At 41.6% G+C, this 27,060-nt stretch overlaps 1 protein-coding gene across 1 annotated transcript; it reads right to left on the reverse strand.

The window, feature by feature from the left end:
- Window positions 1-23,544: 23,544 nt before the first annotated feature.
- On the reverse strand, window positions 23,545-25,227 carry LOC131633358 (uncharacterized). The gene has a single exon (XM_058904068.1). It carries the CDS (start codon window positions 25,225-25,227, stop codon window positions 23,545-23,547), a length of 1,683 nt encoding a protein of 560 aa, XP_058760051.1.
- Window positions 25,228-27,060: the final 1,833 nt, after the last annotated feature.

Consider the following 27,060-nt stretch of genomic DNA (forward strand, 5'->3'; position numbering starts at 1 on the left):
TTTGTGAGGTTCAAGATGTGACTCACAAACTTTATGAAAGAACAAAGAGCTTTGGTGAATTTGGTAGGGATGAGGAGAGAAATTGCAAGGGGTTTTTTGGCTCTCAAAAGCTTGAGAAATGAGAGAGTAGTGGGCTCTATTTATAGGATGAGAGCAAGAGTAGTGGTAATTTGGTCTTTTTGCATTTGGTAATTAACTTGTGTTTAATTGGTGATTAAAGTGGCAATTAAATGGTAAAAAGTGGTAAAATGGGGTTTAAGAAGGTTTAATGAAGAGAATTATTTTGATGAGGTGGAAAATTGGTGAAATGACAAAAATGGTCAAAGAAAATAGGTGCCAAAATCAAATCAAGCTTCCCTCTCTATTTTCTGAATTTTGCCTTAAGGAAATCGATTTCCCCAGGAGTGAAATCGATTTCACTCTGTTCCAGAAGAGAAATTGGCGCAAAATACACTAGGGAAATCGATTTACCCAGGAGGGAAATCGATTTCATGCTGTCCAGAATGTGATTTTGTTGAAGATTGCTGCAGGGAAATCGATTTACCCAGTAGGGAAATCGATTTCATCAGTCAAAAATTTGAAAAATGCCTTGTTTATTGCATGTCTTGGCTTGGTACCTACAAAACAAAAGCCTACAAAGAAACAAAGCAATATTTTTGGTATTTGGGTTAGTACAATATTCATATAAGATAATCAATCATTGGTGCTTGATGGTCCCTCTCATTGATGAGGTGAGTGCAACACCATAAACAAAACTTCCAAGTGAAGCTCTTGATTAGTGATTTGGATATGAATGATATAGGATCTTAGGGTCAAAAATTGGGGTATGACACCTTCATTTGGTTATGTTTCAAAACAAATTGTAAATCTTTGAAAAATAAAAGAACCAAAAAGTCTGGGGCGAGGGGGATTCGAACCCCAGACCTTTGGCATGAGGAGACTAAGAGCGCATGTGTGGCCACTAGGGCAAGTTATTCAGTCGTTAATAAAACGCACACCATTCAAAATAAAATAAACTCTCCCCTGAGAATTCAAATTTGCGCGCCACCACCATCTTCATCTTCAACCTCAAGCTCTCCATTTTTGAAATTCTGAACTTACTCGTTTCTCAACCATTTGCAACGATGTAAACATGAAACTTGCTCTAAATTCACTCACGATTCTAAATATGTAACTAACATGAACTATCATTAACTACATCTAATTAATTTACCAGAAATCGTGAAGAACCCTAAAATTTCAAAATTAAATTAAATGACTATACTGAAAGATAAATGGATGATGATAGAGGGTTTTCAATCCTCTGATGATGCTGAACAAGATAGAATCGAGCTATTTCACAAAGAGTACTTAAATTAAAGAGAGAGAGTTCAGAAACCTACCTCTGAAAATGGAGATCGTGAGGATGATAGAGAGCAACTGGGCTTGTATGAACGATCCCAAAAGCTTCCTTGTGGCTCAGTGATGCTAACTGAATGCTTGTAATGACCTCAAACCTCCTGAATTGTTCTATGGACCTCCCTCGATTTCAGCTTCAAGTGAACATGGAGGGTGTTGATTCTCGAGTTACAGATGAGCTGCAGCCATCTGGTTAGCTTCACTATGACCTGAGGAGTGTGTCTGGATGATTGGCTTGCCTTGAAACCTTCTGAATCACTCCATGGACCTCCAACTGCAGATGCTCCAAAGTGAGAGCAACAATGGTGTTCCTCCACCTACAGAAGTGATCCAGGTGCTTGGATCACCTCAAATGACCTCCCTTGAGATGTTAGAATGCTCACTTCCCAAAGATAAGCTCTGGTTTGAAGAAATCGATTCTTCTTGCCAAAGAACTTTGAAAAACAATGAACAAGAGAAGAGAAAGAGAAAGCAAGTAATATGGTTGCTTTGGTGTGTTTTTCTACTGAATTGTGCTCTCCTATTTATAGGCAAATGTCTCAGTACTGAGTGAGAGAGTGAGCTTGCTTAGTGAAGCAAGTTTGGTTTCTTAGCCATGAAGAAATTTCAAAGAATATCCAAGTGTGATCATTGCATTTTCGAGCCACCTCCCCTATCCATTGATTCTATCTGATCTTAGGGGACAATTCAGATGCAAAGTGAGCTCTAATTGGTTGATGAGAAGATTCCTTGGGTGATTCATCAATTTGCCATAAATTCTCAAATGTAATCATTACATAATCACATGTTCTTGTTTTAGGAATCTTCTTCAATTATCATGGCATGGTGAAAATGAATGCATGGCATGTTTGCAGATGTATTATGGGTCATGTAGCATCTGTATTTGAGGTCATGTGCACAAAACTTCAAAGTTCCAAAATGATGCATGACCTATAATTTCACTTCATGAGGCCAACTTTGAACAAGCATAACTCTTAGCTCAAATTGAATTTTGAGAAGGTTGAACACAATTTGGAAAGCCCTAAACATCTACTTTAAATCATTAGTTTATGTCTTCTTCAGAATCCTTTGGGAAATTTGTGAAAAATGAGGCCAAAGTTGGAAGAAAACTAGGTTAAAACACTTAGAAAAATTTCTAAGTGTTTATGACCTAAACTTCAAAATTTCCAAAACTTCATAAATGGTTGATCTTTTGAAAAAAGTTCCCTTGTAAGATGTTGTTTTATTTGGCAAGATCTACAACTTTCATGTTGGAAGTTTTTTGAGTTGTGTAGGTGAAATTTTGAGATCTCACCATGCCCTCAAAAACCCTAATTCCCGACTTTTCGCTCCTTGATGAATTTCTTTGAATTTCTTTGGCCAAATGACTTTGACATCCATATATTGATGATATTGATCTTTGAAAGTCATTTTTTGACCAAAAACCTTAAAAGTCAATGATGATCCTTCACAGTTGACTTTTTCCTGACAAAGTGAATTTTTGGGCTTTTGTGTAGAAATAAGATCTTCTCCCCAAATGGATGATATAAATGGATTATATGGAGGTAGTAGAGATCCTTGAATCATGTCTTGAGTTTTGGATTCATGCCCTGATCAGAAGTCAACTATCTTGGTGAATTAGGTCAAAACCCTAATTTGTCGACCATGTGAAAATAATGACTGTAGACTTTGAATTGAAGTGTGATGTCCAGTAGATCTTGTAATATGAGTTATTTGAAGATGATTGATGTCTTTGAATGATCCTCTGAGGTTTTTTAGGGTTTCCCAAATGTGATCCCTGATTTCAGTCCTTGATAGGCTCAAAACCCTAGTCTGGTGACCTGAGTAAACCTGTACTCATATGACTGGATGTCTAATCAATCATAGATGAGAAAAGTGAAGTTTTTGAGCCCCATGATTGTATTAGAGACTAGTCTTTGTATTGATTGATTCTTTGCCTGAGCTTTCTTGTCTTTGAGCATCCTCGATTAGGTACCAGATGGAGAAATGACTGCTCTGGGTACTTGTCTTGACCTGATGAAAAATCCTGAAGATATGTCATCTCAGGGGGGTCAAAAATTAGGGTATGACAGCGATGACCAATGGATTTGGTCAGTATAGCTAACGGATTAATGGGGCATTGCTGGTTACTCAGATCGATAGATTGATCGTCGCGGGCAGCAAATTAAATATATTTTAAATTATATATATTTTTATCTCTCGTCTAATGCGACTAATAGCTTTAGTCGGGTCGAGGAGAGAATTACTCGAGAGTTATTTGAATTATTAATAAACCAATTAATTAAATAAAAAATTATTTCTCGTCTACTTGCGACTAATAGATTTAGTCGGTTCGAGGAGAAAATTAAATTAAGTTATAAAAAAAAACCAATTAAATAACTAATGTTTTGCAAAAAGAATATAATTAATTAAATTTTATTTTAAAGGCAGGGGGTGTATTTTTATGAAGGTTTATAATTGAGGGGTGTGTAAATAGAAACTGGATTAGGCCCAATAAATATTTGGGTCTGGTTGATTCAGTATGCGTGGGTGTATGGAGTTAGTGTGGGTTCAATGATCTAGGCCGTTGGATCCGGCGCATCAGCATCTGAAGGCCTGCATGTGCTTTTGAGTAGGGTGTATGGTAAGAGAAAGGGCATGAGATCAAAGTCTCAATGCCAACCAAGTGGCTATCGTGAAGCCACTTGGCGTCAATCTAACGATCGGACGAACCACTTCCTTATCCCACTTTCCCGATCCCCCTCATTCTCTTCCTCTCTTTCTCTCTCCATTCTTTCATTCTCAGCTCTTCCTCTCTCTAACATTCTCTCCACAAACCCAGAATATAAGGAAGCCACCCCAGTCCCCACCGTAAGCCACCGTAACACACCCCCATCACCACCGTAACGCCCATATTCCCCAGTCTCCGATGAAGATTCAGATGAATCTTCATCGTTCTCCCCCCGTACCTTCATCGAAACCCAATAAACACCATAGACCAACAACCCTAAACCCCCAAATCAAACCCAGATTTACATAATTTTCTCAAATTCGACATGCAATCAACGATTTAACCCACAAAATCAACACATAAACATTCAAACGTCTGAATCCTAAGCTAAGTCAAGTTTTGTTACCTTAATTTCTTGAGTTTCTGGAACATGTTAGCTCCCTCCAACCTCTAATCTCTTCTTTTTCCGTTTTCAGGTCTCAAAGGCGACGCTCGAGAGAAGGTCCAAAGGCCCTTAGGGTTTTTTTTCCAATTTGCCGACCCCTCTTCTGTTCTTCTTTTTTTCTTTTATAGATTTAGGTTTAGATTAATTTAGGAAATTAGAGATTGTATTAGGTTATTGGTTATTGATTTACGAATCAGAAGATGTAAATTATTCTGATTTGATTCAATGAAATCTTTTTTCCTTTATAATTGATTTGCGTTTTAGTTAAGATTAGATTCGATCTTTGTTGATTGTGATTCCGTTTGATCTGAGATTGGATTTCGTTTTCGATTCAATCCATGGGCCTGGGCATTTTGAGTTGCGTTAGGGTTTCTCGTGATGTTGGCTACGCAGAAGATGGGTGAGGGAGATGATGAATAGTGGCCGGGTCGGTTTGACCCGGTCCACTTCCTGGTCCGTACGTGATCCAGCCTGATGGGCCCATTGACTTTTTTCCTGCTATTGCTTTGTGGCCCAAAAGACAACAAAAACGACAATCATCAAAAATCACAATTAATTTCCATTGATTTGCTTAATTTAATTAATTAATTAATCAGTAAAAAATAAACTAATTAACTAATAATACTTTTCTAATAATAACCCAATAAAATGCTAATTAATGATATAATTGACACCCATTAACAACACTAATAATATTAAAATCAACAAAAACCCTAATAAAAATGACTAATCTTAATAGTGATATTAAATATAATTTAACTCCTATTTATTTAGAAACAAAATCATATAATAATCCTATCAATAATAATCCAATTAGTGATTAACAATAATAATATTATTTAGTAGAAATGAAAAATGATAATAAAAATGAGTAAATGACGAGAAACAAATGGGCCCAAAATAAATTGGACCTTAAATATTTGCTGTTCACACCTCTACTTATTTTAAACCAATTTATACGGGAGTTTTATAGGAGAGCGAGTTTAATAATAGGTATATTAAACCCTATGATTCCTAATTTTTAACGCCCTTAATAAATGGACAGATGCAAATTATATCGGGTAAATTTTGGGGTATGACACGGTGAAGACGATATTCCGGAGCGGGACGAGGATGAGAAGATTAGGACCAAACTCTGCAGCATGTTTCCTTTCGTTTGGCGGAAAAGTCACTTCAATTTCCCTCCCAAGTACTATGCTCGCGAAGATGGGGATTTAGACGAGAAAGATTCGGCGTCGTATGTTCGTCTTTGCCAGTATGTGGACAACTTCTCTCTCAGTCCGTGGGTGACGAGGACTGGCGAGCCTGTTTATGACGAGGGGGGAGTGCCGAAAGTCGAGACTCGGGCCATAAACACCAGGGCCCTCCTGCTGTGTAAGACGCCTGCGGAGACCAAGGCGTTGTTAGGTGGTGTTTTCATTGTTTATCTTGGTTTTTTAGTTAATGTTCATTACTAACTGTTTGTTTTGATTTTCAGATGCTATGCCGCTGAAAGATGAGAAGGTCTTGAAGGTGACCCAAGATGCGAAAAAACTCTGGGCCCTAAAGAATAAAAATCGGACGGCGGCCTCGGGTGAAAACTCCAGGTCCGCTGGTTCTCCTGTGGTGATACCGGAGGGGGAGAAGACACCAAAGAGGGCGCGCCGGGCTGAGACACTTCGAGAGGATCCGCCGACCTTGGGATCCGAGCGTGGATTCTTACTTCCTCCCTGCTTCAAGGAAGGTCAGTTCTTCGAGAAGTATCCTTTATCTGTCTCTCCGGATGAGACTCGTCAAGTTGAGGAGATGTCCTCTTTGGCCCGACTAAAACAGCTTGCTAGTGACAGCGCCGCTGTGATGAGGGTCGTCGGAATGGCTCAAGTGCTCGCACAAGGGGGTACTGTTTCTGTCGAAGCTCTGAAAAAGGCGGAGAGTGACAAGAAAACCGCCGAGGATGAAGCTGCTAGGCAAAAAACCCTCCGGGAGAAGACGAAGAAGAAAATGGAGGAACTTCTGAAGCAGAAGGATGAAGAGGTGGATGCGGAGAAGAAAAAGGTCGCTGAGCTCGAACAGGATTGGCATCCGACGGCGGAGGAGTCCTCAGATGTGGCTGTGCTGAAGTCTAGGGCCGAGTTTGTTGAGAAGATTGACGACTTAAAGCTCGAGCTTACCGACATGGCCGAGGCCGGGTTTAAGTGTGCCGTCCAGCAGTTGAAGTTTCTGAACCCGAAGCTGAAGATGGATGATATTGGGGTTTCGTCCAGGATCGTGGATGGCCAGCTTGTGCCCGGTACACCCGATGATGAATGAATTATTTTGGGCCTGCGTGCCTATGTTTCCTTGGCCTGCGTGCCGTTTTTTTTCTTTTTGGATTTTTTGGGGCTTTTGCCCGGGATATTTGGGGTCTGCGTGCCCGTCTTGGTTTTGTAATTTTTGGATATCACCGGCCAATTTGGTCGGGCTTTAATTACCCTTTCTCATTTTATGTTTTGAATTTTCCTCTGCGTGTTTGGAATGTTTATTGTTGCAGGTTTTTTGAGCCCGGATTATGTTTGTGTTCCGGGGACGTACTACCATACTTAGGAAATTTTTTTTCTTTTTGGACTATGCTCGGCCTAGGTTAATTTCCCGGTCGTGTGGGGTACGACCCGGGTGCGCAGAGCAGGTGTGCGCTATGAGCGAGCACGAGACCGCGGTTGGGGCCAAGTGCTCGCGGCGTGAACGGTCCCATCGCGAGCTGGGGTTCTGCCATGCAGGTACTGCCACGGCGGGTCTAGGTGTAGAGTCCGACGTGTAGCCGGTTCTATTCCTCGATATGGGCCTTCCCAGTTTGGGGCGAGTTTGCCCTCGCGTGAGTCTTTTATGTTTCTGCGGAGCACTAGGGCGCCGACTTCGAACTCTCGTTTGATGACTTTAGTATTGTGGCGTAGAGCTATTTGTTGCTTGAGTTTGGCTTCGCGGAGGGAAGATCCTGTTCGGATCTCCTCGACCATGTCGAGTTCTTCCCTCATAGCTTCGTCGTTGAGTTCTTCTTCGAGGGGAGATTTGGTTCGACGAGAAGGTTCCCGGATTTCCACGGGAATTACGGCTTCGGTGCCGTATGTTAATTTGAATGGAGTTTCGCCTGTGCTCGAATGTGGCGTCGTCCTATACGCCCAGAGTACGCTGTGCAGTTCCTCGACCCAATCCCTTTTAGCTTCGCCGAGTCTTCGTTTTAGTCCTCGGAGGATGACTCTGTTATCCGCTTCGGCTTGCCCGTTTGTTTGGGGGTGTTCCACCGAAGTAAAATGCTGTTTGGTGCCGAGCTTGGCGACGAATTCTTGGAACTTCCTGTCGGTGAACTGGGTGCCATTGTCGGTTATTATCGCCTGTGGTACCCCGAATCGAGCGAGTACGTTTCGTTTGTAAAAAAGGAGGACGTTATGGGCCGTGATCTTGGAGAGTGCTTCGGCCTCTATCCATTTAGTGAAGTAGTCTACGGTGACTACCAGATATTTGTTTTGTACGATCCGACTGGAAACGGTCTGAGGAAATCCATTCCCTAGGTGGAGAAGGGCCAGGGCGATGATAGAGATTTGAGCTCGTTTGGAGGAGCTAAGTGCATGTCGGCGTGACGTTGACATTTATCGCATCTCTGGACGTGCGTTTTGGCGTCTTGCTGCATGGTCGGCCAATAGTATCTGGCCCTCAGAGCTTTTCTCGCCAATGATCGGCCGCCGAGGTGTTGGCCGCTGATTCCTTCGTGAAGTTCCTGTAGTATTTCAAGCGCTTGAGAGGTGTCGACGCATTTGAGAAGGGGAATGGAAAATCCCCTCCGGTATAGTTTATCCTCAATGATCACGTACGAGCAGGATCGTCTTTTAATCGTGGAAGCCTCCTTCATGTCGGTTGGCAGTTCGTCTTTCGTAAGGAAGTTGTACACTGGGGTCATCCAACAATGATCGTCACCTATGGCGAGCAATGGTAAGTGGGGTGCACTCTTGTCTACACTTGGCCTTGACAAGATTTCTTGGATTACCGATTTGTTTCCGCCCTTCTTCCTCGTGCTTGCGAGTTTGGACAAGACGTCGGCTCGGGAATTATGCTCCTGAGGTATGTGCTCGACCTCTGTTTTTGCAAATCTTCGCATTTTATTCTTGACTAGTGCGAGGTATTCGAAGAGCACGTCATTTTTTGCTTGGTAATCGCCGTTGACTTGGGACGCGACGAGTTGGGAATCAGTGTAGATTTTTACCTCCCAAGCGCCTACATCCTCGGCGAGTCGAAGGCCCGCCAGGAGGAAGGCTTCGTATTTGGCCTGGATGTTCGACGTGGCGTGTCATACCCCAAAATTTGCCCATCACATTTTTATACTCAAGCTCATCCAAGTATCAACAACTCAATATCTAAGTGGATGCACACTCTCCTAAACAAACAACCCACAACTAGGGTTTTTGCTTCTCTTCAAGAAAAATCAAGTTCTGACAATTCAAGTGGACCTCATAACCTCTCATATGCCTCAAAGGATCCTCATGCCAATTTTCAAGCTCTGATTCAAAAGATTGCTCACTCGGTGGTCCAAACGATCGATAATCGACTGGTTGACCTAAAAGTCAAACTATGGTCAAACCACAATCAAAACTCCTGATTTTTTGGTCAATATCCTCATTTTGAAGTATCATTCATCATTTGATCAAAGATTGATCATGATTCATCAAGGAAAGCTCAGAAATCAACCAAGGACAAGTTTCCAAATTAGGGTTTTAACTAGAAGTCAACCCAACTTTGACTGATCATATCTCTCTCATACTTTCTCAAAAATTCCTCAACCAAAGCCTATTCTCAAGGAAATTTTATTCTCTACAACTTTGATGGTGGGCTCAAGGTCAAGAAATGCTCCCGCATAAGAGATACGAGCCAATACATTACAGGTCCTTCTAGAAGCTCGCAAAAAGCTGTTTTTTGCCAGAAGCCATATCATCAAGATAAAATCTTCAAATGAGAAATATGTTCCAAAGTGGCTTGTAAAGGACATCTTGGGCTTTCCAAAAAGTACTAGAACATGTTCATATGATGAAAATTGAATGAGTTATGGCTTGCACAAGTTGCGCTATTTTGAGAAAAAACACAACATGCAAAATGGAAAAGTTCGAATTTTTGAACCTTTGGGCCTAACTTTTGGATTTCAAACATGTTCATGGGCCTTATAATTACCTTTTAATTAATTATTTTATTTTTATAATATTTATCTTGTTTATTTGAATTTTTAATTCATTTAAATATGAAAAATCATTATAAATATGAAGAATTAATTTTTAAATAAAAGATTTGATTTCCAATCATCCAAAAGGCCAAATATATGATCATATTTCGTGAAAGGTAAGATTGGAAGGATATTGGACAAAAATAGTATGATTTCATGTAACTTTTCATCAAATCTTTTTAAATTTTCTTCTCTCCAATTAACTTGATTTTCAAGAGAATTCTTGCCCTAATTCTGAGCCTTATAAATACCTAATGCCATACAAACAAGGGGAGGACGAAATTTGGAGAAAATAAGGAGAGAAGGCTAGGGTTTCTAAAAGAGAAAAACATTCATGAATATGTGAAAATCGAAACTCTCCTTTCAGCCACTCTCAAGATCTTCCTACCGTTTTAATTCGTCCCTGAAGTGTTAAGGAGCGAGAATACATCATTTACCAAGCCCCATGATGTTCAGAATGCTCGGGGTGATGTTCTTCATTTTTATGTACTTTCAATTTTCATATAATGCATACCTTCGCGTTTCAAGGTGAACTAACTGTTTGTTTGAGTTTTTGGTATGATTTAAGGAAGCTTTGTGCCATTAGTTAGGATTTTTGACGCGCAGAAGCAAGATCACCATGGCTAGGGCTTTGAGTGCATGAAGCTTCGTTTGGGGTGATACAGGCAGCTTCAGGCCACGAAAATAACCCCATTCGATTCGTAGCATTCTGAATATGTGATCTGGGCGCTATTCGTTGATTGTTTCTTTGATTTTCGCTAGGTTTAGCTACGGAATGTGTTGCAGAAATCGCAGCAAATTCCCATGGAAATCGTAGCAAAACCATCAGGCTTGGTGGCAACGAAGAAGGAGAACAGTAGCCACACGCGTGGCCTCAGTTCCTTGGACAGTCAAAGTTTCAATCACCTCTCTCCTCATCCAATTGGCCGACACAAGCAATGAAGGGACCCACCTTGACTTATGTTTGAAATTTTGGTTTGTTTTATTTTTGTATATTTATTTAAACAGAGTGATAGTTATTATTGAATAAACATGCAGCTGGAATGGCAAGAGGGGAGAGAATGGAACGTATGAATCCTGGGATCGATCCCTAGTATGGACGTTTATTTTTATTACTTGGTAACATTGCAGATCCGGTGTGCATGGGTTGCGCGCCCCTACCATATGTCCTCAGTGTTTCACCATAGGATGACCAGATCTTCATCAGAGCTAGATCTGAAGGCCACAAGAACGAATTCCACCATGGACCTCCAGAAGACTCACCACACAGAATCCAGAGCTAAGTTTTCTAAACTTTTTTATTTATTTAATTACATAATTTCTTTTTATTTACTTATTTCTTTTCTTTTCTTTTTTTTTTCTTATTACTTATTTTTTCTAAAAAGTTATATTAACCAAGTAATGTTTTATTTTAATTATTTATTTTTTAATCGAAAATCCGATTTTTCTTAAAAACATTAAACACAATTGTTTTTTTGGTTTTTTAAGCTAATAATTATTTTAGAATGACAATTTAATTTTTGGGCTAATTAAATTTATTTTTATGCCTTAGACCCTGATTTTATCATGATCACTAATCACTGTGTTATTGGTAGGTGTTATCCACTAACGCACTTTTAAGCCTTATAAACCCTTTAGGTCACAATAAGTTTTCTTTTTAGGGTTTATAGATCTTTAATCAATTAAGGTTTGTAGATCATTCATACACTAAAAAATTATTTTCTTTTGTGCAAATTTTCAGGGTTACCCCAGTATCCTCCGACTACGCGCCGTCAAATCAAAAGCTAAGTTTCTATTTCTTTTCTTCTTTAAATATCATTTTAGTTTTATTTTGTCTTTGCCTAAAATAGGGTTGCTTCGAACAGACAATGAATCCCTCCTACATTAACCGTTATTTATTTTTCGTTTAATTCTCAGATGATCAGAGTCAATCGAGGATTCGAGGGTGATCAAGGCATTCGAAGATATTTATGCTGATTATGGGTCCCTTTTATTTTCTGCCTTTACTTTCCACCTTTAAATTTCTGCATTCCCCTACAGGTTTTTATTGTAATTCCTCTTCCCCGCAGGTGTTTATTGTAATAGCGTAAGAATTTATTTTCTGCCTTTAATTTCTGTAATATTAATTGCTGTGGTTAGTAATCCTAGGGAGTGCAAGCCTGCTAAATAACTTAGATCACTAATTATAAGATAAATATCATCGAAGTTAACCACGTGATTGTGCACCCACACACCTTTAGGGTAATCCCTCTGTTGCCTTGTTGCCTTATACTGTTGCCTTATACTGTTGCCTTATTGTTGCTTGTTGCCTCTAATTGTACTAAATAGTCAAGTCCCTCGATTCCGAGGATACCTAAAGCAAATGTTGCCTTCAAAGTTATTGAAACTCCCCCGAGGTTGCCTTATAAAAGATGATTGTCCCTATTGCTAAGGTATCCTCGCATGATGCCTAAAAATATTAAATGACTATTATATCCTTCTCTTAGACTACCTGCACTCATTATGGCAAGGGACAGTCTTATGGCGAATGATTATTCTCGATGACCCTTAAAACATCCAATTGAAAGGCTTCCTACCCTCTCATGGTATGGATAGACCCTTTCGCCCGAAAGGCTAAAAGAACGATTTTTCAAAACTTAGGGTAGTTGCTACTAATTGCTTGCTCTAAGATTCAAATTACTTTTCACACCTCCTTTCAAAATCAAATTCAAAAAGACTACGCTTATCTACAAGTTAAAGTTCTTATTCAAATTTCTATTCACACACTACTTTTCAAACAATTCAAACATTTTGAAAACAAAAGTGAGCTAAGCAATTAAGAGCCCATGGATAACCATGGATACAAAGGGTGCCTTACACCTTCCCTTTGCATAACTTACCCCCCAAACTCAAAACTTTCAAAAGGTCTTTCCTGTTCTTTTAGCCTTTCCAATTGGATAAAATAAAAGTCGGTGGCGACTCTTGCTTACCGCGACATTTTCAAATAAAGTCAGTTCACCGTATTACAGAACTGGCGACTCTGCTGGGGACGCTTTCGAATTAAAGAGGGGTTACCTTAAAGTTTAGGATTCACTTTAATTGTTTGATTTGTCTGCTTTATATTTCAAAGGCTGTTTTGGGTATTTACTTGTGTGAAAGATCCTAACCCGGATCTGAGAACCTTAGGTAAATGGCATAAGACCAAGGAGACTACACAGCGTATACTGATGTGGTTGATATGGTGGCCATCGTTAGTGTGACATATTTGTTTGTCCTGGTATTCCTTGGGATCCGACTTGAGGAAACACTTGGCTGTTGCGTGGTGTCATTAAGCACTAATTTGCCCCTAGAACCCTAGTTGAACATGACTTTGGCCTATTAGAAAGTAGCGAGATGGCTGGCTTTGGTTCCGACTGAAGTTGGTTGATACTCGAAGCTACACTCATATGGACTGGACTTTCAGGACCTTCACGGTCGGTGATTCAATTGCCGAACTGAGATAAGCGCCTTCGAGAATGGTCAATGATATGAGCTCCCTAGAACCCGATCTTTATATAGGACATGTTGAACCAACTAAACTTCAGTGGGGAGGGTACTTACCTACGAACTTCACGCAAGCCTTTAAACTTAAGGACACTTGTGTGACTTGTCTGTGCTTGCTACTGACCCCTTGGTTTTCTTGCAGGTTTTTCTTGTGGGGCTCACTTGTCCTTATTACCTTACGTTTCGTCTGATGCATTGCATCCGCATAACATCATGACATCATGACATCATAACATTGCATGTTTACTAACCCTTTCAAGGATCTTAGGAATTTAGGGCATACAATTTCAGGTGCTCTTATCAAGGACTGAAATCTTATCAAGGGGCAAGAGGATTTACTTTCCTCTCGCCACATACCTTCCAATTCAGAGACGTTGTACCTATCAAGAGGCAAGAGGATTTATTTTCCTCTAGCCATGTACCTTCAAATTCAGAAGTTCCCGAATCAGAGGCTATGACCCACTGGATATGGTGAGCTTGATTCCCATAGAAGAACATCCAAAAATCAGAGTTCTTCAAACAAAGAAGCGACCAAATCATTTTTTGACGTGCTAACTAAATTTCCAGAGATCCTTGAAAAGATTGCATTTGCATTCATAACATCACATAAAACTGACTTTGCCTTCAGGTCGACCAATCGGTCAGACAGATACCATCAACAAATCAATCTCTCTCAGATGAACATTCTGGAAGCTTGACCCCCAGACTTCTGAAACATTCCAATCAGATATACATTCCGGAAGCTCGAACCCTGGACATTCTGAAAGTTCCAATCAGATGAACATTCTGGAAGCTTGACCCCTAGACTTCTGAAACATTCCAATCAGATATACATTCCGGAAGCTCAAACCCCGGACATTCTGAAACATTCTTATCAGATACACATTTCGGAAGCTCGAACCCCGGATACTCTGAATCTCTACACTGGTCCCACAACAACGACGCAAGCAAGATGCACCTAAGCGTCAATTCACCAAGATTAATATGTCCTCGGCTCAAGCATTACAACATCTATTGAAGATCAAATTGATTACTCTGAGGGATGCCCCTAAGAATTCTAACACCTCCACTCTTGGCTATAAACTCAATGTGAGGTGCGCGTACCACTCCAACATTCCTGGACATTACACAAACAATTGCTAGACATTGAAGAATAAGATTCAAGATCTGATCAATGACGGAGGAACCAAATTCAACCCTCCTGAAACTCCTGTGGTGATCACCTCTCCTATGCCTAGGCATGACAAGACTGATTGACGTCTGGACGGACAAACTTTTGGATCATTAGATCTACTTTTATTTGCAAGTTTCTTTTCTTTTTGTTTAAACATTTGACTCATGATAAACATTATCTGCTTTAATAATCATCATCAGTGCATTGCATATGTTTGTCTTGAATAAATTATTTCGCTATCACTCATTTAAATTATGTCTTTACTTTGCATATGTTTTGTGATATTCAACTCCTGCTAAGCTGTAAGCCTTTTAAGGGAGGATGACGAAAACGATACCGCAACCTCATACAGTATGCTTTTGAGCGGACTATGCTGACGATGTACAGGCATTGTTTCAATTCCTAAACAGTGGAGATATAAGGATGTTAATCCCTCGTCAACCCCTTTGAGCCTAAGGAGTAGAAGTTTTCTTTCTTGCACAATTTAAAATCCTTAATCATAACCTGGGGCAGGGTAGTTACTCAGTTAACTCAATTATCTGAGCTGTTGTCTACACGAATAATGATGGGTTCCCGCAACCATTAAGTCAGGCAGTTAAGATCCACCAAAAAGGAAAAGCTGTTAAGTCAAAACCTACGAAGGAGACTTATCAAAAATCATAAACATCCCGCTGACTGTAATCTCAAAACAAGCAGTTCAGACAAAAGTTAGGGATAACAAAATCAAAGAAGAGGTAGCTACAAATCCTCGACAAAAGAAAACATTTCAAATGAGGTCATTACAAATCCTCGACAAAAAGAAAGTACTACAAAAAAGGGATGACTGCTTGGCCGAACAAACTCCCGTTACTTTGTCCATCATCAAATGTCAATGTTTCGACGTCAAGCTTTGTTAAAGCTGAAACGCAAAGTTAACTGAGCATAGGATCGAAGAACATCACGAAGAAGGGGATGGGTATAAATAAATCTTTGATCCATTATCCTTTGTTTCTTAAACCGTGAACCAAGCCACGCTACAACCCTTGAAAGTCCTAACTGAAGCATGGTTAGTTTGAAAGCATACTGTCACAGCAAAGGTATCCTGACTCCTTAAGGTTTACCACAAATGTCGAGTTGATATCACGTTTTTACAAACATCACATTGTTACAAATATCATGTTTTTACAAATATCACGCCTTTACATCTCCTGTTTTAACGTTTTTCAAAAACTCAAGACAAACGTATGCATTGCATCTCATGAATTCATTATTAAACAAATTCTGCTAAATAATTTCAAATGTTAGCATCAGAAAGAACTTGCACAGGATATGGCTAATGACTCAAAGTTATCCCGACCAACAAAGATTACTCCAAAGAAGCAATGTCTCCTACGTATACAAGGGGCATGGCGCGTGTTGCTCAATCAATCTGGGGCAATCAAGTCAAGATTCCAAGAATCTCTCAAATGCCAAATAGTCAAAGGCATACATCCCAAGTGGGTTTCAAATTATTTCCCGATCAATCTGGGGCAATCAAGTCAAGATTCCGAGAATCTCTCAAGGTGCCAAAGCAATCAGGGGCATGCATCCAAGTAGATATGAAACTACTTCCCAATCAACATGGGGCATTGCCTTGGGCCTATGACTACTAGGGGCATGTCGCCCATAGCGCACATCTCATAAAGTCCTCTCAAGACGAATCTTTTCAAAGTTCCTACTAACAGGGGCAAATCTATGCAAGTCTAGTTTGACATCTTGATCGATATTCAGTGGTGTGTCCTAATCAACATAAATCTAGGAATGATAGTTACTGGGGGCAACGTTCAAGGCACCCACGTCTTCGCACAAGGTCGGCTTCACAAGATCATATCCCCACAGAGTAATCATTAAGAAGATATCTTCAAATGTTCTCGTCCCAACAAAGACTTAGCTCCTCAACGGAGTTTACACCTTCAACACTGCCGGTTCCCCGACACTTTTCGCTCCTCCAACATGGTTTATTAATATCTCTTATCCCCAGTCAGGGTACATCAAGATTAATGGCTCTCATCCCCAAGCAGAAATCATAAATCCCCAGCTGAGCATCTCCAAGACAAGATCAAACATCAAAATCGCAACAATACAGAGATTTATTTTCTCAAAACACGCCAAACAACATCAGTCATGCATCATATACATCACATACGTATTCATACATTACATACATTACTTTATGATAAACATACAGGCTTCTCATTTACTTTGAGAGACTCGTCATATAATACATGCATCATGACATTGCATAAAGACTAACTTTACTTTTTCAAGACACAGGTACAAGCAGATAAACAAAATCTCCAATTTTCAAAGATCTAATTCAGTTACTACGAACGGTACTGACACGGTCGACGCTCAAAGATCTAATTCTATCATCACGAACGGTGTAGACACGATCATTTCCAAAGATCTAATTCAGTTGCTACAAACGGTACTGACACGATCAACTCTCAGAGATCTAATTCCATCATCACGAACGGTGTGGACACGATCAACTTTTCCAAATTCTAATTCAGTCACTACGAACGGTGCTGACACGACAAGAGATCTAATTCCATCATCACGAATGGTGTGGACACGATCATCTTCTGAGATCTGATTCAGTTACTACGAACGATACTGACACGATCAATATTCCAAGATCTAATTCTATTAACCACGAATGGTGTGGACACGATCAACCTTCCAAAGTCTAATTCAGTTACTACGAACGGTGCTGACACGACAAAAGATCTAATTCTATCATCACGAACGGTGTAGACACGGTCATATCTCCGATCTAATTCAGTTACTACGAACGGTGCTGACACGACAAGAGATCTAATTCCATCATCACGAACAGTGTGGACACGATCAACTTTTCCTAAGTCTAATTCAGTTACTACGAACGGTGCTGACACGACAAGAGATCTAATTCTATCATCACGAACGGTGTAGACACGATCATCCTTCCAAGATCTAATTTAGCTACTATGAACGGTACTGACACGATCAACTCTCAAAGATCTAATTCTATCATCACGAACGATGTAAACACGATCATTTTCAAAGTCTAATTCAGTTACTACGAATGGTGCTGACACGACAAGAGATCTAATTTCATCATCACGAACAGTGTGGACACGATCAATCTCTAACAAAAACTTCTCAATACAAAGGATCCAGCCTAACGCACGGCTTTCCAAACATCTATCGATGCAAATGGGATTCAGTCTAACGCACGACCCATCCTATAGTCTAACGTACGACTCGTTCAAGTATATCCTTCAGATACGATTTAACATACGACGTATTCTGACTCTCAAGTCTATCAAGCTGGATTTAAACCCATCTCAATCAAGTCACTCAACATCCAAATGGCATCTTTAAGCCCATCTCCGACAATACTCTGCCTGGATGGCATCTCTAAGTCCATCCCCCAAAAAGTCCCTGCATCATCAAGGGCAAATTTCTTGGTATTCTAGTGTTCAATCATCTTCTACCTTCAAATTCTGACAGGCACGCATGCCAATCTACATCCTCGGGTATAAGAAGATTGAACAGGGGCAGCTGTCATACCCCAAAATTTTCCCATCACATTTTTATACTCAAGCTCATCCAAGTATCAACAGCTCAATATCTAAGTGGATGCACACTCTCCTAAACAAACAACCCACCACTAGGGTTTTTGCTTCTCTTCAAGAAAAATCAAGTTCTGACAATTCAAGTGGACCTCATAACCTCTCATATGCCTCAAAGGATCCTCATGCCAATTTTCAAGCTCTGATTCAAAAGATTGCTCACTCGGTGGTCCAAACGATCGATAATCGGCTGGTTGACCTAAAAGTCAAACTATGGTCAAACCACAGTCAAAACTCCTGATTTTTTGGTCAATATCCTCATTTTGAAGTATCATTCATCATTTGATCAAAGATTGATCATGATTCATCAAGGAAAGCTCAGAAATCAACCAAGGACAAGTTTCCAAATTAGGGTTTTTAACTAGAAGTCAACCCAACTTTGACTGATCATATCTCTCTCATACTTTCTCAAAAGTTCCTCAACCAAAGCCTATTCTCAAGGAAATTTCATTCTCTACAACTTTGATGTTGGGCTCAAGGTCAAGAAATGCTCCCGCATAAGAGATACGAGCCAATACATTATAGGTCCTTCTAGAAGCTCGCAAAAAGCTGTTTTTTGCCAGGAGCCATATCATCAAGATAAAATCTTCAAATGAGAAATATGTTCCAAAGTGGATTGTAAAGGACATCTTGGGCTTTCCAAAAAGTACTAGAACATGTTCATATGATGAAAATTGAATGAGTTATGGCTTGCACAAGTTGCGCTATTTTGAGAAAAAGCACAACATGCAAAATGGAGAAGTTTGAATTTTTGAACCTTTGGGCCTAACTTTTGGATTTCAAACATGTTCATGGACCTTATAATTACCTTTTAATTAATTATTTTATTTTTATAATATTTATCTTGTTTATTTGAATTTTTAATTCATTTAAATATGAAAAATCATTATAAATATGAAGAATTAATTTTTAAATCAAAGATTTGATTTCCAATCATCCAAAAGGCCAAATATATGATCATATTTCGTGAAAGGTAAGATTGGAAGGATATTGGACAAAAATAGTATGATTTCATGTAACTTTTCATCAAATCTTTTTAAATTTTCTTCTCTCCAATTAACTTGATTTTCAAGAGAATTCTTGCCCTAATTCTGAGCCTTATAAATACCTAATGCCATACAAACAAGGGGAGGACGAAATTTGGAGAAAATAAGGAGAGAAGGCTAGGGTTTCTAAAAGAGAAAAACATTCATGAATATGTGAAAATCGAAACTCTCCTTTCAGCCACTCTCAAGATCTTCCTACCGTTTTAATTCGTTCCTGAAGTGTTAAGGAGCGAGAATACATCATTTACCAAGCCCCATGATGTTCAGAATGCTCGGGTGATGTTCTTCATGTTTATATACTTTCAATTTTCATATAATGCATACCTTCGCGTTTCAAGGTGAACTAACTGTTTGTTTGAGTTTTTGGTATGATTTAAGGAAGCTTTGTGCCATTAGTTAGGATTTTTGACGTGTAAAAGCAAGATCACCATGGCTAGGGCATTGAGTGCATGAAGCTTCGTTTGGGGTGATACGGGCAGCTTCAGGCCACGAAAATAACCCCATTCGATTCGTAGTATTCTGAATATGTGATCTGAGCGCTATTCGTTGATTGTTTCTTTGATTTTCGCTAGGTTTAGCTACGGAAGGTGTTGCAGAAATCGCAGCAAATTCCCATGGAAATCGTAGCAAAACCATCAGGCTTGGTGGCAACGAAGAAGGAGAACAGTAGCCACACGCGTGGCAATGTCCCGTTTGACGGTCAAAGAGCGCACCCTCTCTCCTCACGCGTGGCCTCAGTTCCTTGGACAGTCAAAGTTTCAATCACCTCTCTCCTCGTCCAATTGGCCGACACAAGCAATGAAGGGACCCACCTTGACTTATGTTTGAAATTTTGGTTTGTTTTATTTTTGTATATTTATTTAAACAGAGTGATAGTTATTATTGAATAAACATGCAGCTGGAATGGCAAGAGGGGAGAGAATGGAACGTATGAATCCTGGGATCGATCCCCAGTATGGACGTTTATTTTTATTACTTGGTAACATTGCAGATCCGTTGTGCATGGGTTGCGCGCCCCTACCATATGTCCTCAGTGTTTCACCATAGGATGACCAAATCTTCATCAGAGCTAGATCTGAAGGCCACAAGAACGAATTCCACCATGGACCTCCAGAAGACTCACCACACAGAATCCAAAGCTAAGTTTTCTAAACTTTTTTATTTATTTAATTACATAATTTCTTTTTATTTACTTATTTCTTTTCTTTTCTTTTTTTTCTTATTACTTATTTTTTCTAAAAAGTTATATTAACCAAGTAATGTTTTATTTTAATTATTTATTTTTTAATCGAAAATCCAATTTTTCTTAAAAACATTAAACAGAATTGTTTTTTTGGTTTTTTAAGCTAATAATTATTTTAGAATGACAATTTAATTTTTGGGCTAATTAAATTTACTTTTATGCCTTAGACCCTGATTTTATCATGATCACTAATCACTGTGTTATTGGTAGGTGTTATCCACTAACACACTTTTAAGCCTTATAAACCCTTTAGGTCACAATAAGTTTTCTTTTTAGGGTTTATAGATCTTTAATCAATTAAGGTTTGTAGATCATTCATACACTAAAAAATTCTTTTCTTTTGTGCAAATTTTCAGGGTTACCCCAGTATCCTCCGACTACGCGCCGTCAAATCAAAAGCTAAGTTTCTATTTCTTTTCTTCTTTAAATATCATTTTAGTTTTATTTTGTCTTTGCCTAAAATAGGGTTGCTTCGAACAAACAATGAATCCCTCCTACATTAACTGTTATTTATTTTTCGTTTAATTCTCAGATGATCAGAGTCAATCGAGGATTCGAGGGTGATCAAGGCATTCGAAGATATTTATGCTGATTATGGGTCCCTTTTATTTTCTGCCTTTACTTTCCACCTTTAAATTTCTGCATTCCCCTACAGGTTTTTATTGTAATTCCCCTTCCCCGCAGGTGTTTATTGTAATAGCGTAGGAATTTATTTTCTGCCTTTAGTTTCTATAATATTAATTGCTGTGGTTAGTAATCCTAGGGAGTGCAAGCCTGCTAAATAACTTAGATCACTAATTATAAGATAAATATCATCGAAGTTAACCACGTGATTGTGCACCCACACACCTTTAGGGTAATCCCTCTGTTGCCTTGTTGCCTTATACTGTTGCCTTATACTGTTGCCTTATTGTTGCCTGTTGCCTCTAACGGTACTAAATAGTCAAGTCCCTCGATTCCGAGGATACCTAAAGCAAATGTTGCCTTCAAAGTTATTGAAACTCCCCCGAGGTTGCCTTATAAAAGATGATTGTCCCTATTGCTAAGGTATCCTCGCATGATGCCTAAAAATATTAAATGACTATTATATCCTTCCCTTAGACTACCTTCCCTCATTATGCCAAGGGACAGTCTTATGGCGAATGATTATTCTCGATGACCCTTAAAACATCCAATTGAAAGGCTTTCTGCCCTCTCATGGTATGGATAGACCCTTTCGCCCGAAAGGCCAAAAGAACAATTTTTCAAAACTTAGGGTAGTTGCTACTAATTACTTGCTCTAAGATTCAAATTACTTTTCACACCTCCTTTCAAAATCAAATTCAAAAAGACTACGCTTATCTACAAGCAAAAGTTCTTATTCAAATTTCTATTCACACACTACTTTTCAAACATTTCAAACATTTTGAAAACAAAAGTGAGCTAAGCAATTAAGAGCCCATGGATAACCATGGATACAAAGGGTGCCTTACACCTTCCATTTGCATAACTTACCCCCCGAACTCAAAATCTTTCAAAAGGTCTTTCCTGTTTTTTTAGCCTTTCCAATTGGATAAAATAAAAGTCGGTGGCGACTCTTGCTTACCGCGACATTTTCAAATAAAGTCAGTTCACCGTATTACATGGCGAAAGACAAAACTAATGATACTTCAATGATGAGTCCTTCGTCGTTTTCCAGGATGACACCGACTCCGCTTCCCGAGTTGCTGGAGGCGCCATCTACGTAGATGGTCCATTTATTCTCCGCAGGGGGAGGGGAGTTGGTGATAGCGGTCATCTCGGATACGAAATCGGCAAGTGCCTGGGCTTTCAGCGCTTTCCTATTTTCGTATTGGACGTCGAACTCGGATAGCTCGAGGGACCACTTCAACATCCTCCCGGCCATATCTGGTCGGCCGAGGAGCTGTTTGATCGGTTGGTCAGTTCGAACGATGATGGTATAGGCGAGAAAGTAGTACCTTAGTCTACGGGCGGCTATTATTAGTGCCAGTGCGAATTTCTCGATTTATTGGTATCGCACCTCGGGTCCTGCTAACTGCTTTGTTAGAGACGGCTAGGTAAAGGTATAGGATCTCGTTGTTTTCCGGCTGGGAGAGGACGGGCGGCTCCGAGAGGACTCGTTTGAGGTGGGATAGTGCTTGCTCACATTCCTCGAACCATTCGAAGGTTGCTTCCTTGCGTAGTAATTTAAAGAATGAGAGGGCGTGTTGGGCGGACTTCGCGACGAAGCGGGACAGTGCCATGAGCATCCCGTTTAGGACTTGGATGGATTTCTTATTGTTAGGTGTGGGGGAGTTCCGAGAATGCTAGGCATTTATCTGGGTTGGCCTCTATTCCTCTTTCGGTTAAGTAGAAGCCGAGGAAATTGCCTGCTCGGACGCCGAAGGTGCACTTCTCCGGGTTAAAGCGCATCCTGCAGGACCTGGCTTGCTCGAATACTCGTTCGAGATGCATGGTGTGGTTGGTGTCCTCTCGGGATTTGACGATCATGTCGTCCATGTATACCTCGAGGGTGTCACATATCTCTCCTCGGAATACCTTGTTCATCATCCACTGGTAAGTGGCTCCGTCATTTTTGAGTCCGAAGGGCATTACGTTATAGTAGTAATTTCCCGACTCAGTCATAAAAGCTATGCTCAGCTTGTCGCACTTTGCCATGGGGATTTGGTTGTAACCTGAATAAGCATACATAAAAGACAATAACTTATAACCGGCCGAGTTGTCGACCAATCTGTCAATGTTAGGTAATGGATAAGCATCTTTGGGACAAGCCCGGTTAACATCAGTATAATCAACGCACATTCTCCATTTTCCATTAGATTTTTTGACTAGTACAACGTTTGAGAGCCAAGTTGAATACTTGGCCTCGGAAATAAAATTTGCATCTAGGAGGTCTTTTACAGCTTTCTCGGCAGCCTCCGCTTTCTCGGGAGACTGCCGACGCCTACGTTGAACTACTGCCTTCGCGGCTGGATCAATGGAGAGATGGTGGCAGGCGACCTCAGGGTCGAGTCTGGGCATTTCAGCAGCGCTCCAAGCGAACAGGTCTGCGTTGGCGCGGAGGCAAGCTATGAGTTGTTTCCTCGGTAGGTCAGGGATGTCTTTGCCGATCTTCACGGCCTTGTCGGGGTTGTCACCCAGCGGGACAAGCTAGAAATCGCCGTCCGGGATAGGTCGGACGGGGTGAGCTGTCTTAGGCTGTGGTTCTTCGCCGTTCTTCAGTTCTTTCGTGAAGCGAGCATCGAGGTCGACCGAGCTGACGTGGGATGGTCGTTGTAGATCTTCTTGAGAAGGCTTGTCGTCGGCTATTGGTTTCTTGTTGGAGTTGGAGGGAGGAGCGATTAGCTGTAAGCCCTTCATCGACGCATCGAATATCCTTCTGGCTGCTTCAATGTCGGCGTTGATGGTGGCTACTCGTCCCCTTTTCGTGTAGAACTTAATCTTTAGGTGCACGGTCGAGGGGACGGTCGTGAGTTCAGCTAGAGTAGGGCGTCCGATGATGCAGTTATAGAGGGTCTTGAAGTCGATCACTAGAAACCGCGTCTTGACCTGTCTGGAAGCTTCTCCTTCCCCGAAAGTGACAATTAGTTCGACGTATCCCCAGGGTTTGGTGGTTGCCCCGTTGAAGCCCTGGAGGTCGGAGCCTACATATGGAGTGATGTGGGAGTCGTCCAACTTGAGGGTTTTGAAGAGATGGGAGTACATGATGTCGACCGAGATCCCCTCGTGAATCAAGACTCGTCGGACGTCAAAATTTGCCATCCTTGCTCGAACGAGCAGGGGGATCGTGGCATTTGGGGCTCCGCCGGGGAGCTCTTCCAGATAGAAAGTGATTGGATCTGATTTGCCTCTGAACTTCTGGAGGGTTGGGCCGAGATCTGAGTTGGCTGTGATCAGCTCGTCAAACTTTCTTTTTACTGAGCTGATCGTGAGTGACCCCGAATCCCCGCCGTTGGAGATGACCATCGCGGTCGGGAATCCTTCCCATGTGCTGAAAGCGGATGCCACTCCAACTGAAGGGATGAAATCTTCTGGTCGGGTAACAGACAGAGCAACTTCCAGCGGTCGGCTGTCCGGTGAATTGTCGTTGTCGGAGTTCCTCGGTCCCTCTCTCCGAGGGGGTTCTCCTTTCTTCGTGTACTTAGACAGACGGCCCTCCTTGATCAAAGTTTTGATGGCATCTCTGAGATGTATGCATTCGTCAGTCAGATGCCCGTGCCTCTTGTGATACTTGCAGTACTTGGATTTGTCAGTTCCCGGCCTGGTGGGATTTGGCCCTGGGGGTTTGACGTTGTATTTTTTGAACTCGGTATTCTGGCACTCGAGCAGAATACGCTCGCGCGGAGCGTTCAAAGGGGTGTAGTCAATGAAATGACCAGAAGGTCCACCGTGTTCTTTTGTATCGCGGGGCCTGTCGTCTCTCCTTTTTTTGCTTCCCCGGCTCGAGCCGCGGGCGGAGTCGTTGCCTCTTGAAGCCTTCTTCACAGCAGCTTCGCCTTCCTCGAAAGCAATGTAAGCTTGGGCTTTGAGGAGGAGGGCGTCCATGGTGCGGACTTTCTCAATTTTGATCGCCTTCTTGAAGTCGCTCCCCGGGAGGAGTCCTCGTTCGAGGAGATACATTTTCATATGGTCAGTCGTCTGGACTTGGACGGCTTCTTTGTTGAACCTATCGAGATACTCCCAGAGAGGTTCGTCGGTACCCTGGATGACAGCATCGAGGGTTGCTTCAGATTTTGGTTGTCGGCGAGAGGCCGTGAAATGGTTGGAGAAGAGCTTCTTGAGTTCTGCCCAAGAGTGGATGGAGTTGGGAGGAAGATTTTTGTACCAGGTCATTGCTCCCTTTCTGAGAGTGGTAGGAAAGATCCGACATCTGATGGACCCTCAGACCACGTGGTAGTCCATGACGGCTTCGATGCTCCGAATATGATCGTCGGGGTCCGTGGTCCCGTCGTAAAGGTCCAGGGTTGGAGGTTTCTCCATTCCTCGCGGCAGGCGGGCTCGCCGGATCTCCTCCGACAGAGGGTTGTGGAAGTCTTCCTCGTCACTTGGTCTGGGGGAGGTTGAATGTCCTCCGCGGTTATTGTGTTTTCGTCGAGGTTTCCCTTGTGATTTCCAAGATGTCCTACGATTGTCCTCGGGGGAGGGACGTTCGTGGGGTTTTGGTACAGCCTTGGTGGAGCCTCGACGATCTTGTTCGGGCGATGGGCTACCCGTCTCTACTTCATCGGAGGCCTGGTTCTTCCTACCTTTCCGCTGAGGAGAGCGGGAGTAAGACCTTTGACAATGGTACCTCTTAGGCGGGGAGCGCGAGGAAGATGGTGAGCGTCGGCGATACCTCCTTGGCGGGGAGTGCGAGGATGAGTAGGAACGCGATCGGTAGTGTCTCCTTGGTGGAGATCGTGATCTTCGCTTCCTTTCCAGCCTGTCGATCCGCTCGCTTTGTTGTCGGATGAGGTGATTGGTCTTCTTGAGGGCGGCAAGCAAAAGAACGGTTGTGGAGTCGGCATCTTCGGGGATGTCGACTTGTTCCTGGTCGTCATCCTGCTGGTTTCTCCGCCTCTGGGAGGTATGAGTGAAAGAGGAGGCGGGTTACCCGTCTCTTGTGTCTGTTTCGTTGTTCTGAACTAGAGCGAGCTCGCTCCTATTATTTTGAAGTTGCTCGTTGCCACCGTTTTGAGCTTGCTCGACGTTTTGAGGTTGCTGTCTTCTGCCAGGTTGCGAGGTCTCATGCCTCGGTCTTCCTTGCCCATCAGCGGTAAGCTGTTGTCCCTCCCGCCGATGTCGATTCATCCCGTCGGGGGCGGAACCTTGAATGAGATCGTCCAGGTGGAAGGGATCAGGATTTGGGCCGTTAACGTTGTTGTTGTCAGCCATGACGATCGTAGGACGGATTAGCTTTGATCTTTGTTTGTTAAAGAAGGGGAAGCTTGTTTCCCACAAACGGCGCCACTGATCGTACCTGATCAGAAGGATCGTCACAGGCTGCTCGGAACTGGATCTTCGAAGAGAAAAAAAGGGGGGGTATACCTGCAAGGTACTCCGATGCCAAAGTAAGAAGACGAGCAAAGGAGTGCAAGTACAAGCTAAAGGTTAGAAAGAAGTGAATACGTGATCCTCTAGTGAAAGAGGGTATTTATAGCCCCCAGCGCTGGGCCATGATCTCGCTATTTGGGTTGGATGCCCAGGCCCAATTAGGAGACTGCCAGGTTTCCTAGGTGGAAATATCGAAGGTGCGTGAGTGCCCTCTGTCCTGGTTAACCGCTCCGAAGTTCGTGGGAGACGTGGTCTTTTAGGGACCACGTGGACTCCGCGTTATCCGGGGGTTTGAATATGAAGGAGCCCTACGAGGAGCAGGGTCCTCGGCAGAGAGGACGCTCGCGGGGAGCATCTATGCCGGGCGTCAGCCGGCTCGCGAGGAGCATTATGTCGGGCATCATGAAGACGAGCATTCTAAACCACTTTATGGAGCATAGTGTGGTTTAGGCCTCTAAGACTAAGCGGGCCGAAAGTAGATTGGGCCTAACCTTGACCCAGTCCAAAACAATTACCATTTAAAATTTTTATTATTATTCTATTTTTTAATTATGTTACAAATAAATAATTTTTCATATCATTTCAACCATTAAATTTTTGTTAATTTTTTAGTAAATGATAAACTCAATAAAA

The sequence above is a fragment of the Vicia villosa genome, unplaced genomic scaffold (assembly GCF_029867415.1).
Source record: "Vicia villosa cultivar HV-30 ecotype Madison, WI unplaced genomic scaffold, Vvil1.0 ctg.001121F_1_1, whole genome shotgun sequence".
In the NCBI taxonomy this organism is placed as follows: domain Eukaryota; kingdom Viridiplantae; phylum Streptophyta; class Magnoliopsida; order Fabales; family Fabaceae; genus Vicia; species Vicia villosa.